General features: G+C 40.3%; 1 protein-coding gene across 2 annotated transcripts in view; it reads right to left on the bottom strand.

The window, feature by feature from the left end:
- Positions 1-1,843: 1,843 nt before the first annotated feature.
- Positions 1,844-13,830, bottom strand: part of LOC144929085 (paralemmin-1-like) — a 195,501-nt gene continuing 183,514 nt past the window's right edge. For both annotated transcript variants that reach the window (XM_078852955.1, XM_078852956.1), the window contains exon 7: positions 1,844-10,635. In XM_078852955.1, the coding sequence (XP_078709081.1) occupies positions 9,890-10,635 (746 nt within the window). In that variant the 3' untranslated portion in view covers positions 1,844-9,889. The remainder of the gene's footprint in view (positions 10,636-13,830) is intronic.

The raw sequence follows: 13,830 nt of genomic DNA on the forward strand, positions 1-13,830 counted from the left end.
ATCTACATTATTAACCAATCAAGATGCTTTTACTATGTTATTAACCAGTTGTAGTTGATAAAATAATACCTGGTCAGTCATTTTGTTGTGAGAATTATATATACATTATACACACACACTAAATGAAACAATGAATTCCCAGTACTGTGGCTCTTTTGCATAATGTTGATTGCTAATTTGGCTCCTGAACCACTGAGATCTGAGTATCACTACTTTAAATATTCTATTGTATCAGTAGTAACTCATGCTGCAAGCAAGCAAGTTAAACAAATACTTTGCTAACTGTTCTGCTTCCTTCCAGTAATAGATATAAATGAATTACAAGGGTCAGATTGTGGTAACCCTGTTCGTGTGGAATGCACCATGTGTAATCCCACTGAGGTTAATGGGGCTACTCGAGAAGAGTAGTGAGAGTCTAGCCCAAATCAACTCGAAGGTGAAAGCGTTTTCTTTTCTCCTACTTGCTATGAGAGTGAAAAAATGTTACTGTCTTTTTAAGGTGACTAGGAAAGGGGGAAAAATGTGGTTTGTGCTGTTTGCTTGTCTGTTTTTTGGCTTAAAACTTAGTACCCACAGGAGTGCCAAATATTCTTTGGCTGGTTTTGTCAGAGGACTTGTTGGATGACTCAGATATGTGAACTCAGAGATTTCTCAGGCCTTAATTGTAAAGAACATTTCTTATAAATGTTTGTGTTAAACAGGGGTTTGCAAAAACAAGGCGTTTTTAATACAGTGACCAAAAATCACTTTTCTGTCAATCAGATCTAATTTCTTTGATTTCTCAAATGTCCTAAACATACCAGTTCTCCTGCCATCCACAGAGACTTCCATGGTAGACCAGATCTAAATGTCTCATGTTAAAAAAACACAGGAAAACCAACTTTATAAAACCTCATATCCAAACCTTTCTGGTCTGTATTATAAAGCACCAACAAGGGACACAAAGCCCTTTCCCTCTCCCCCCTCATCCCACCCTTGAAGTTCAGCTTTTATCTATCAGCAGTGACCACAGGGAGCCTGGTAAAGGTCACAACGTCCATTTTATCCCTCAAATGGAAATTGTAATGTGACACTAAGGGACAAATAGACACCTGCAGTGTTGCAAGGCTCATCTTTTCGCCCAGGCACTTGAAAACAGGGGTGGGAGGGCGAGGAAGGCAAGGATTGTAGTTGTAGTGGTGGGGAATAAGAGGGGGGATTACTTTAAATTGCAGGGCTTAGGTGCTGTATTCTAAAGTTATATCAAGGAGGCCGAAAGCATGCGGAGAAGGCACCTCCTGAGGAGTTTTATAAGTCTAAATACATAAAACGTGGTGTTGAGAATAAAACAAGGGGTTGGGTTTTCATCTAAAAATATGGTGGACACTCTCATGGTAAAGGACAGTCTACTGATTTTGACACTGCCCAAGTCCTATTACTGTTTATTCTTGGGACTTAAATATATTGTATGGAGAACTTTCCCTGGTCAGGAAATTGACTTGTGATGTATTGGCTCACTGCTGAAAATCGAGCCTTTATCTTCCACAAACAGGGAAATGCTATGTGATCTTACAACCAATAGGGTCTATGGAGTTTCAGGCAAAGTATCTTGTGAGAAAGAAAAGGGAAAAGGAAAATGACACAATAACAGGCATGATGAGTTAATTCTGTGGTGAAGCATCAAAGAGAAGGAGCAGGAGCAGCGGCAGGGCACAAGAGGGGAGAAAGAAACCACCAAGGTGGGGTTAGTACTTTAATTCTTTTAGTGAGCGAGGCTGCTCCACTGCAATATGTCCTGGAGATCACAGAGCGTCGTGAAGAGTAGGAGTTAGAGAGAAACACAGCACAAAGACACAGAGGTAGGTGCAGTGGAAAGGCAGATTTATTTACTAATAATACTGTACAGAGAAAAAAAGAGAGAAGCCACAGTTACAGCCTGGCTGTTGCTGGCAGTGTTCTTGGTTTATTTTTTGTTCTCTCTTTTTTTTTTTCAAATCTGAAGAAAACATAACAGTCAAAAAAGTACACTTCAGGTTACAAAGTACAGCAGCTATCCCAGCAATTCTAATCCAGTGTTAGCACAACAGTTCCCCCCCCAAACGAAATGGGATTTTATTTACATTTGCTCACAAAGAAAGTGGGCAACTAAAGCTTTGGGGGGGGGAAAGGGGGGGGGAGCTCATCCACAACCTACATTCACCATAAAAGCTGCATTTGACACAACATTTTCTTGGACCCCTGAAATAATAATTGGTGTGGGGGGAGAGGGGAGAAGCAGGAAACACGGGTTTGTCCTTGTTCTGACCTGGCATTGCTTGTCTGCCCTTAGACGCAGTTGTCACTGAAAAGGAAAAAGCTTTTAAATGGATTTGTGTCCTGCCTCTGCCTATAAGCAGTGCCTGCATCCTTAACTATAAAGCACACGACAAAGTTAGAGCCCTGATTCAGAAAAGCACTTAAGACTTAAGCAGGTGCTGAACTTTAAACACGTCCTTAAGCCCGTCCCTATTCTGCAATGAGCTTAAGCATGTGCTTAAGTCTTAAGCACTCTGCTGAATTGAGATGGTTGCATAGATCCTCTCTGTTGCAAAGCTGACAGCAGTGGTAATCATTTATAGTACTGGTACTTGTTAGAATCAGTGACTGGGTTTGGGAGCAGGGCCTTTCACAAATTGGATCAGTCAGTGATGGATTTTAAGTTCTACTTTTGAGCCTTCCTTTAGACTGACAATATCTGCAGAACTTTCCAAAGCACAGTCTGGGGCCAGATTTTTCTCTGATTTACAGTGGGTGGCATTAATACGTTGACATTCAATACACCAGGGTATTGGTCTGTACCATGCGATTTATGGCATTCTCTATATTAAGAATGAGTAACAATGGCAAGATTTTAATGGTAACCACTGTACCGTTCATGCTTGCACACCCATGGATGTCAAAGGGATTGTATATGTGTAGCTGAGGGCAGAATTTACCCAAATGGCATTTAAGGCTTTGTCTACATTAGCACTTTTGTTGGTAAAACTTTTGTCAGTCAGGGGTGTGAAAAAACTCCCCCCGGACTGACATACGTTTAATTGATAAAAGCGTTGGTGTGGACAGCACTATGCCGGCGGGAGACGCTCTCCTGCCACCATAGCTACTGTCGCTCACTGGGGGTGGTTTAATCTCTCTTGTCGACATAGAGCGGCTACACAGGAGACCTTACTGCAGTGGTACAGCTGTGCCTCTGTAAGGTCTGTAGTATAGACACAGCCTGATGATGTTGGAAATATCTAAGTACTAGGGATGGGCTCACATCATTTTGTCTTATTCAGGACTCACTTGAACAGCATAGGGGTTGACTTTTCAACTCTTAACTTATTAGGCTCTCACTTTGCTTGGAGGAGACTGTGAACAGAGAAGGGGGCAGGGAAGAGGAGGAACAACGGAGGAGAGTGACAGACAGAGAGAGTGGGAAAAAAAGAGCAGAGATAGTGAGGGGAAATAGTCTAATGGAAAATCCCCAACTCTCTCTCTCTCTCTCAATATTTTATATAATGCTTTTGTGTGTATTTTACAGGCCACCATTGTATGGCAGCTTAGCTTTTTAGCTGCGCTCAGGGAGACGAAGGAGTTCTTCTAACCTTGATACATAGCACAGACTTCCTGTCAGCTAGAAGAACATGTCTTAGGTCTCGTCTCTACTAGACAAGTAAACCAGTTTCACTAAATCAATGTAAGAATCAGTCTAGTTAAAGCAGTGCAAATACCTGCAGTAGACAGTTACTCCAGTTTAACTCTTGCTTATATCTGTATAACTTAAAGTCCCAATCCTGCAAACATTTATGCAAGTGCTTAAATTTTATTCCTGTGAGGAATCTTATTGAACTAAAGGGGACCGCTTGTGCGCTTGAAGTTATGCCTGTGGGTAAGTCTTTAGGTCTTGGGACCTGTTGGGTAGCTTTTTAGGATCAGGGCCCAAGTCAGTAATTTACCAGTGTAAATTAAATTGATACAGGAAAAGATTAAATTGGTATTAGTGCATCCAAATTGGGGTTTGCACTGGTTTGGATCAATTTTTAAATAGATTTAGTTAAACTGGTTCACTTTCTCATGTAGACAAGATCTTAAAAAATCTGAATCATCCTTTTGTGGGTTTAAGTAGCAGGAAAAGCAGATTTACAAATAAAACCTTCTTGTGCAATTGCAAGAAAGGGTTTAGAAAAGTCTAAATTCTCACAGGCCAGGAAGGCTGCCCGCTCCTGCTAGACAGGTCCCCTCTGAGGGGGACTGGCATAACAGTAAGATTGCTGAACTGCAGACCTTCTTGAACCAAACATGTATCTTGGTAAAAGCTTCTTTTCCAGAAAAGAACAACAAAAGTAGGGAACACAGAGGTAGGCTGGGGTGGGGTGAAAACAGAGTTTATCTGAAAACTTGTGTGTTCAGCATTTTTGTCTGTCCTTTCAAATACAAGTGGGATATTTTTAAGATCTGATGCATTCCTCTCAATATATACAAGCTGAATATTATCATACGTTTATATTACATGATGGATTTACACTCTTTTCGGTTTAAATGATAATCCATTCATAGTTTAAAGCTTATAGTTTATAGAATCCATAGTAGACAACTTTCTGGTTTACGTACAACACTTAAAGTCTAACACTGTGTCTTTTATTGAGTTCCATTGCCAGTGATGGATCATTGAAACTCAGTGCTAAAAGTTATGACTGACACCAAAATATCTGACAGGCATAGTCTGAGCAACTCCTGAATTTGTCGTTATATAGAGACAACTCGTCAAAATTTATGGGATTTTGAAAATTCAATATTCAAAAAACAAATGGGAAAAATCAATATTTTTCTGAATGATTTCCCCCCAATTTTCGTGGTCAACGTTTTTCAAGTTTTTGACATTTGGTAAATGTCAAATTTGGTAAAATGGGGAAAAATTGAAAAAAAATCACATCTTTTTTGCCCTTTTCTCACTCTTTAATAACAGGTAGTTATTAACTGCTATGAGGGCTCACCAGACACAAAATATGAAGTTGTAAAACATCTCTTTAATCTAGTTGTCGAAGACCTGGGGTCAAATTTGTCTATGGTATAGGTTTATTGACTTCATTGGGTTTATAACAGTCCCATAATATTTACTAGATTCTACCCAACATTTCTCTTAAAAAGAATTGTGGACCTGCTTTCAGATCTAAGGGTGAGGTTTTCTCTACAAAAGATCCCAAGAAGGATTATCATGAAAAAAATTCCAAGAGACTCTGTATCATGGGTGTGACCATATTCTGAAATTCAATCCCCATTCAGGATCTGTATTTCCTTATAAAAATATGATTCCTTAAAAAAATACACAAATGTAAAATACTACATTTTCTATTATATTGTCTGTTATTTTCAGAATATGCAACTTGAATGTTAGACTAAATGAAGAGGTAATGCACCCCTCATTAAGAACCCTTCATTTCGCAAGCACCTTTGTATGTGCTCCCACTAAGTCACTTGCTCACAGTTTATTTTTCTTTTCAGTATTGGGATAACCTCTGAGCCATTGGTTAACTTGGATAGAATGGGGAGAAACTGTCTGAAGAGTCTTCAGTAAAGTTCTAGAGGGTGCTAGCTCAACATTACAAGTGCAATGGTCGCAATGTCATATAGCGCTACTGAATCAGGACCTGATCCTATGAGATGGTGAGGGCCAGTTTTTGTCAATGGGAGTTGTACCACACAACACATCTCAGGATCACACCATCAATGCAATGCATAAAACTGGAGTGAGTACACAAATAATGCCCAAACTACACCTTGTGATAATCTTTTAGGCCCTGAGCCTGAAAACACTTACGCACGTAAGTAATTTTACTACTGCAAGGAGTTCCATTGATTAAAAGGGGACTCCTCATGGAAAAGTTAAGTGCATGCCTGTATGTTTTCAGGATTGGGGCCTTATATTGCACCTCTATGGACTGGACTCCAGTCACTTAATTGAGAAGGGCTTGTATACTCTAATAGGGCTATGGGGATTGAAAGATAATGTTGTGTTTTATACAGCTTTGGAATACAGCCTGCAATGTTGGGAAAAAACCAAAAAGAATAAGAAAAATTAAAAGAGTGCTAAGGCAAACTGTCAAATGGCACATCTTGCCTCTTTTGTCATTCATTTAGATAACATCACAAAGGCAGACCAGAAGAGTTCTGTAAACATATAGCATACAGTACATCAGCCACAGGAAATAAAAAAAGAAAACAACCCTGTAATTCTTTCCTTTCTGTATTGATGTCCTTATAATTAAAGGAATTGCCTGGCCACTAAGAATAATGTGTTCCATGATTTTGTATGTTTTTTCTTCGTTTTTAAAAAAAGTTGCAGTGATTTGCCAGACAATAGTCCCTTGATGAAAACTAGGCATGACATGAAAAGTAAATCTGTAGAAATTTAGAAAATATAAAATATAAAAGAGTTTCACAGGCGATTTTTTTGTTTGTTGGTTTTGTCTTTTTTCTCAGCCTAGGAAAAGACACACTGGAAAGTTAGTATGGTTTTTTGTTTTTCTTACAAAAGTTAAGGCAAACAGTTTATTGTGGCAAAATGTTGTCACAGAACCATTTCCAACACTGTTTGTTTGTTTGTAAATATCTTTTCGTGCTGAAATTGAAAATGAACACAAGCTTCTTAAGTTAACCAGAGACAGGGAGCTTGTTTAAAACAAAACAGAAAACTCCCATCATGATCCTTATGAAGTCTCAAGATGAAATATATCTCTGCTTCTTTCATAAAGTGGACCCTTTGCTCTGTGTCTGATTGTGCACATATTTCCGCAGGCTACAGAATATCTAGGGGTGGAGGGAAATAAACCTCGTCTGAAGCTTGAAGAAGCCATGGAAACCCTATTTACATTCATTAGCCTATGTTAACGTGTTTTACTTCTCAATATAGGCTGCAGTTTAATGAAAAGAGCTTAAAATGAAAAATCTAACATCCAGATGATGTTGTGAGATTTGCTAAATAAGACAATGCTAAGAACTAAAAATATTAGGGCCAGCTGGGATAAATCGGTATAGCTGAAGATCTGGCCCTATGAGTTTAGAGGGAACATTTTTTTCTCTTTTTCTTTTTTCTTCTTTATTCCCCTCAGACAGGGAACCTGTTTTGGTCCATAAGTAAAAAACCCTTCTAAATTATCTACAGAAAAGCCATGGCTTTTCTACTTTAACACTGGCCCATTAACCACGATGTCCACACGAATGAATGCAACACAACTGGCTTTTAGGGGCATTAAATATTAGTTGGCAATAACTGAAGAATAGCTTTTTGGCAGTATGAGAAAGAAAAGTCTAAGGCTTGTGCTCTGCTTCTAACCAATAAAGACTCACTCTCTATTTCTTATATACCTGTAGCTCCCACTGACTATGGACTAGATGACCTCCTGAGGTCCCTTCCAGCCCTGATATTCTAATGATTCTATGTGATTATGACAATGCACTAGACCTGGGGTACATGCATGTCCCAGTGTGTCTGGACTTTCAAGGGAATCACTTCCCAGGTAATGGGCACAGGAGGATCATGTGATGAGGGAGCATGTGACTAAAGATGCCTGCAGGGAGGTATAAGGACAGCCTATATGAGTTCCTAGTGAGACTTGAGAATGATTAGCACCTCTGAAAAATGAAGGTGTAAGGTTTCCAGGACAGAAAAGTTAGCCACCAGTCATGCTGATGTAACCATGGGATCACCACAACTTTTTTTCTGATAAAAATGACCTGTTAATCATGCAAGCTTGATGGAAATCTGGAGTAATACTTTGCAGAATTCCAACAATTCAATTAGGTTATGATCCATGTACTCACTGAGGTTAATGGGCGTCCAACAAACTTTACATCAGGCCTGTGGTATATTCCCAGTACCAGCAGTGAATATGTCAGCTAGTATGATTTCAGCGGGAGTCATGTGTATGTGGCTATCATTTGCTAGTCTCCACTTGCCTTTCACTAAGGGTCAACTGGATAGCTGTGAAAGGTTACGTAACAGGTTTGCCATTAATGGCTAACTGGAATAGCATAAGCAGTCCCTTCTTTTCTTTTCTTTTCTTTTCTTTTCTTTTCTTTTCTTTTCTTTTCTTTTCTTTTCTTTGTATGTCTCATATAATAGCTACCACAAACAAGTGTTTCTTACTGGCACAGAAAGAAAAGAGTTCAGAGCAAGAACTGTTTAATCAGATGTTTAGAACAAATAGTTAATGCAGTAAAAACACCATCCAAGAAAGAGTAGAAATATCATAGAAGCCACCTCAGCCTGGAAAGAGGGGGGGTTTTTTTGGTCGTTTTTTCTTTTTTCCCCTTCTTTTATTTTGGGGGGAAGTCTCGTAATTTCAAAGATACTTTGACATAATCATCATGATTGAAAATATTTAACCACCAAAAATTATAGGTGCTACTTTTGCTCTCGCTTGTACTGGGGTAAATCAGGAGTAGCTCCCCTGAAGTCAATGGAGTTACACTGGTGTAAAACCAGTGAAAGTTAGGTCAGAATCAGGGCCATGGTCTTGCCATGAAAAAGTTGACTTCTTTTCCACTGTAGAGAGTGGAATCTAAAAGCCAAGACTTTTCGAACCAATTAGTGATTTTGGATGCATCAGTGTTTTCAATTCTCTATTTGAGATGCTTGAGAAGGGTCTGAATTTTCAGAGGGCAGGTGAACAGTTTTTGAAAATCAAGCTGCTTTAAGGGGCCTCAAATAGAGCACACGCACCCCGCCCCCCCAAAAATGAGGCATCCAAAATCACTCGACACTTTTGGAAATCTTGGCCTAATCAACATAATCCTTCCTTCTGAAATATCTACTCAAGTAAAGCTCCAATTATTTCCATGGGAACCTTGCCTGAGTATGGACGGTTGATTGGGTCCTAGGTCTGTACAAGTATAGGTTTACTTTGATTATACGTATCGAGAAATGCTTCTTTGAAAGGAAGTACGAAGTGAGAACCCGCACTTTCTCCCATTGAGGTCCACGGGTGCTTTGCCACTGACTTCACTGGGAGCAAGATCAGACAGTAAAATGTTTCATGTTCGAAGGAAACATAAAAATAGTATCTCTCATATGCCGGTGTTCAGCTGAAAAATCTCATAAATAAACATAGGAAGAGTTACTGAAAGGCAAGTAATTAAATCAGTAACTACATTTCACTTGTGGTGACAGCTGGATGTTTTTGATGTCAAGGTAATTTCCACTGTAATTTAAGGAGATAAAGTAGATGCACAATACTGTAATCTGGAAGATTTACATAAGGCAAAATCATCATTTGTGATTTGGTAGAAAGAATAATTAAGGTCCACTTTTGGTTTTACCAATAAGCAGAAATAGCCTATGGCATCTTTTGACACCACAAAGTGAACTCCAAAGTTAATATAAAACAAAATTATGCAAACATTTTGAGAAGGGTGTGTCTGAGTTTTAGCAAATTAAAATGATAAAATGATCTATGGCTCCTTCCACCCCCCCAAAAAAATCTATAAAATAATGTTAAAATATGATTTTTTTAAGGCTCTCATACCTGGCTACTGTGAAATTCAGACTCCCACAAAACACCGGGAATCTGATCAAACCTGCCGGATATATAAAGTAAAATATAAAAAGTGTTCTCTTTATATATATATTTATATAAAATCAAATAAATATGAAAGCATTTGTTCACTTTCCCATTTCTCTCTCACTCTAAAAACTAAAAAACAAACAGTATGTTTGGTGGGAAAATAATATTTGTGTGTGCATCTTCCTAAAGAACTAGAAATCAAAGCAACCCATCTGCAAGGCAATGGAGGCATTCACTTCCAGTTCACAGTATTGCAGTTAGAAGTACAGTGAGGTCTAAGGAAGTGATGGAGCAGGTGCTGCTCAGAACAGGGAAGGAAGAAGCGGTCACATGATCATACAGCACTGACATCGCCTTTTCTTTTGTGTACCTGGGACTGGTTCCATGGGCAGACTTTCTTCTTTCCCCTCTGGAGAGGAGGGCTCTGTTGTGTCAGACACAGGCCTTCCGGAGACCAGTTCGGCTGCATTTCCATCCATGGTAGATACGTCAGTCACGGTCTTCTCGCGCAAGGACTTCTCATCATCTTCATCTATGAGGACCAGTTCTGCCTTGATAGTTTCATCATAGCCCAGCACTTTTTTTGTCTCATCTTCATCATCGATGTTTTGGTAACCCATAAAAATCATTGTCACTGGTTGATCCATGCTGGCCTCTGGGACTTCATCTCCAGAGATTTTTGCTTGGTGTTGAGGATTCCCAGAATTCCCCTTGCTAGGTGTATGTACCATTTCTAATTTTGCCTCTTTGAAGAGCATTTGTTCCTTCACATAGCTAAGGTTTCCATCTGCTATCACATTCCTGGCTGACACAGTCATTTCATACCCTCCTCTTACACTTGATTGTCCAGCTTTCTGTATAAGTTCACCTACATCCTTTGAGCTTAATTTATGAACTCCATTTTCTACCACTGTGCTTCCAGAGTGAACCTCATAGACTACCTTGGTACCATCATCATAGACTTTGAATCCTCTTTGATGGGTCCCCTCTGGGCCAATAGGCGAGGCAGAGAGAATCTTGGTCTCTCCGGTCTGTTTGTCTTTCTCCACATTAATTTCCATGGCGTACAAAGCTTGAATGAAAACAAGAGAGGAAGTGCATGTTACAACAAAAAAAGCCAGTGAACTGTTAATTGCCAAACAGACAGAGAAAACTACTGTGCCCGTTTCCTATGAAGCTATTTCTAAAGAGCCAAGCATTCTACGTTAGAAGTGAGGTGCATACTGCGAACAGAACTGGTTATTACAATACCGTACTTTATGTAACTGGATGCTAGGCATGCCTGCTGTAAACTAGAGATACTCTTCCAACTAAATCTGTGCAGAAGTGGTTCTGGTCAATTAGAAGCATGAAGATCATTTAGATTAAGTGGGCTCATGGTGTACTTTTGACAAAATGAGATGACAACATGCAGGTCTACCACAGCCTTTCATCTTTGTGCTTGCCTCAGGTTCCAAGAAGAATTGATCTCAAAGCTCCTGACGTTCTCCCGCTCCTACCATCCAGCCCATAAACAGCTGTTAGCAAATTTTGTTTGGGAAGGAATAAAATGCCCCTGACAGCTTGTTTTATTACTGAATATTTACTCCTACAAATGCCTTTCATCCATAGCTCTCAAAGCACTTTACAAAGCTTGGTAGTTATCATTATCCCCTGCTACGCAGATGAGGCACAGATCACATAAATGACACACCCAGCTCACACTGCAGGTCAATGGCAGAACTAAGAACAGAACTCTGATTTTCTGGCTTCCCTTCCAGCCCTCTGTCCACTGGATCAGTAAGAACTTAAGGAAGTAAGGTGTGTTTTTAACATTTTAATCTTAATGAAAAGTATATATCTATCTATCTATCTCTCTCTCTCTCTCTCTCTCTCAAAAGCATAGACATACCCAAGCTGATTCTTCTTATGGGCTCCTAAAGATTGTTTTCAAAGGGGAGACAGTATAGGGGTGAACTTGATTGCAAAACTGGACCAAATAAAGATAATAGGTAATAGATGCACCTGAATTCCAGACTAACAAGGAAAACATTCCCCGACATGAAAGAGTTAAGAAAGGTGCAGTAACAACAAGAGCATTGTGATCACCACGCAGAGGGGTAGACAGGCAGCCCGCACACAACTTATCCTTCATTCTAAGATCGTGGTGCAAACTCTAGAGCTCAATTTTCAAGGTACAATTGTAAAGGTCTCTCAGCTTGTCTGAATGTAACTGTCTATTTAAGTGCTCCTTATATAAAGATGAAAACATTTTGTCTCCTTAGAAGGTACGAACACACAATTAATTGCAGTCGCCATGGTGGGAGTTGTCGCCAGCTGTTGTGAAACTTACCACGCTGTCTCATGAAAATTCCAATTCAGTGGACCACAACAAAATTATGAGGATTTCTCTTACTAGGGGAGACTGTTACTTATTGGTGAATACAAAAAAACCCCCAACCCCACGTAAATTGTTACACTGTCTATTAGCAGTGCTGCATTTTCTAGGAGGGCTATTCAATACCATCCATATACATTTTTCTTGAAAATAGTGGTAATATTAAAATTACCCCAGTGAGGTTTCAATTCTCCCTACTCCCTCACCATATTATCAAGCTTATGTGTTGCTTCCTAGGGCCAAACTCTGTCATAAGCATAGGGAGCATATAATATTGTGCATAATGGACCTCTCTCTGCCTATCTAGAGAAATCCACTTCTGCGTTAAACACTTTTAAGATGCTTGGAGCTATGCACCATGCATCTGAGATTCCAGCCAGCAAAATTCTGAGCAGCCACAGTGAAGGTTTTCGATATCCCTGCTGACTTTAAAAAGTGGGACAGTCCCATTTTATTTGTTTGTATGTACTGATTTACACCTCAGTGCTTGGTCAGTTTTCTCCCACCCTCTTCTTGAGTTCCCCCATGCTTTTGCTCACAAAGACAAGAGCTGAGTTTAAGGGGGTGGGGAGGGGCTGCTAGTTCTTGCTCCTGCTACATGGGACCCCTTGAGTCAGGCAATTAGTGGCTCACCAGCCTGCTGCCTTCCAAGTTCACCTTTCTGCCCAGTGCCCAGCAGGTAAGCAAGACATCTGTCTGAAACAGGGATTCCTATAGCTTATTGACAGGGAAAAGCATGACTGCCTGTCTCTACCCGGTTGGTGCCCTTATGAATTGCTAGATTAGCGTGCATGCCAAGGGGACCTGCTGTGGAGTGCACTTCACTGCTTCTCCAAGCAGGAGGAGTGCAGTGTGGTCCTATTCATTTGCCCACAATGTCATTCAGGGATCACGCCCTGCTGCTTGTGCCATGACTGGATGTGTGGACTAAGAGGCCCCTACAATAGCTACCTGCACTTGTGTACAAGTCCAGCAGAGGGCTGGGCGGCAGTCAGCTCTGAGCATTTAAAGCAGAACCTTGGTTTGTATTCTTCGTTGCTATTTAATTGGCTGATTGGTTTTAGTGTCTCCATGTGTATCATTCGGGGCAATACACGACCAGCAGCATGTTTCTGTCGTTTGGGCTGTCCCCATTTTGGGATCTCTGAGACTCGTGTTTCTAAAGTCTCATCTAAATAGTTGAACCTTAAATCCAAGATACAGAGACATTAAGATGATTAAACAAGAGAAGAAGAACCCCACTCTTACTGCACAGGAGCTTGCTTGTTTTTGCCTGTGATTTCTGTGAGGAAGTGTCATCTAGGGGCTAGGGCCTGGGGCTAGGAGTCAGAACCTCAGGGTTCCAGTCCTGGTTCTGCCCTGACTTGGTTTCTGATATCGGCAAAGTCACCCGACCACTCTGAAACACTCAGGCTCCTAGTGACCAAACACTTCAGCCCTCAGTAATGTAAAAGTTGCTGTCATTTTCAAATGGTGTTTCTGTTTAAGCTGTGAGGCAGTTCATATTGTTTAATGCAGACCAGGGGTGTGATTTTTCAAGGCTTCCATCTGCGGAACACCCAAATGAAGTCAATGGGAGTTGCTCCTATGGAATGCTTGAGGACTGGTGCCCGCATCTGTATCTGACCTTGCAGGACTCAGAGGCTCCACACTTTTGGAATAAGGACTCCAGAAATACAAATAAGTACCGACTTGTCCACATGTAGAAAGAGTTGCAAGATGCATCCCTTTGTCCAGATGTCCACTCTTGATGTACAATGATCTCCTAGGCATTTAGGGTCAGAGTTTCAAAACTAGTTGGAAGGAAGGAAGGAACTGTTTTCCCACTGCTCATCTGTGTTAGAAAGTTAACATAGATGCGGTTATACCCTTAAGTATTAAGACACTGAC

This window comes from Lepidochelys kempii, chromosome 5 (genome assembly GCF_965140285.1).
Source record: "Lepidochelys kempii isolate rLepKem1 chromosome 5, rLepKem1.hap1, whole genome shotgun sequence".
NCBI lineage: Eukaryota > Metazoa > Chordata > Testudines > Cheloniidae > Lepidochelys > Lepidochelys kempii.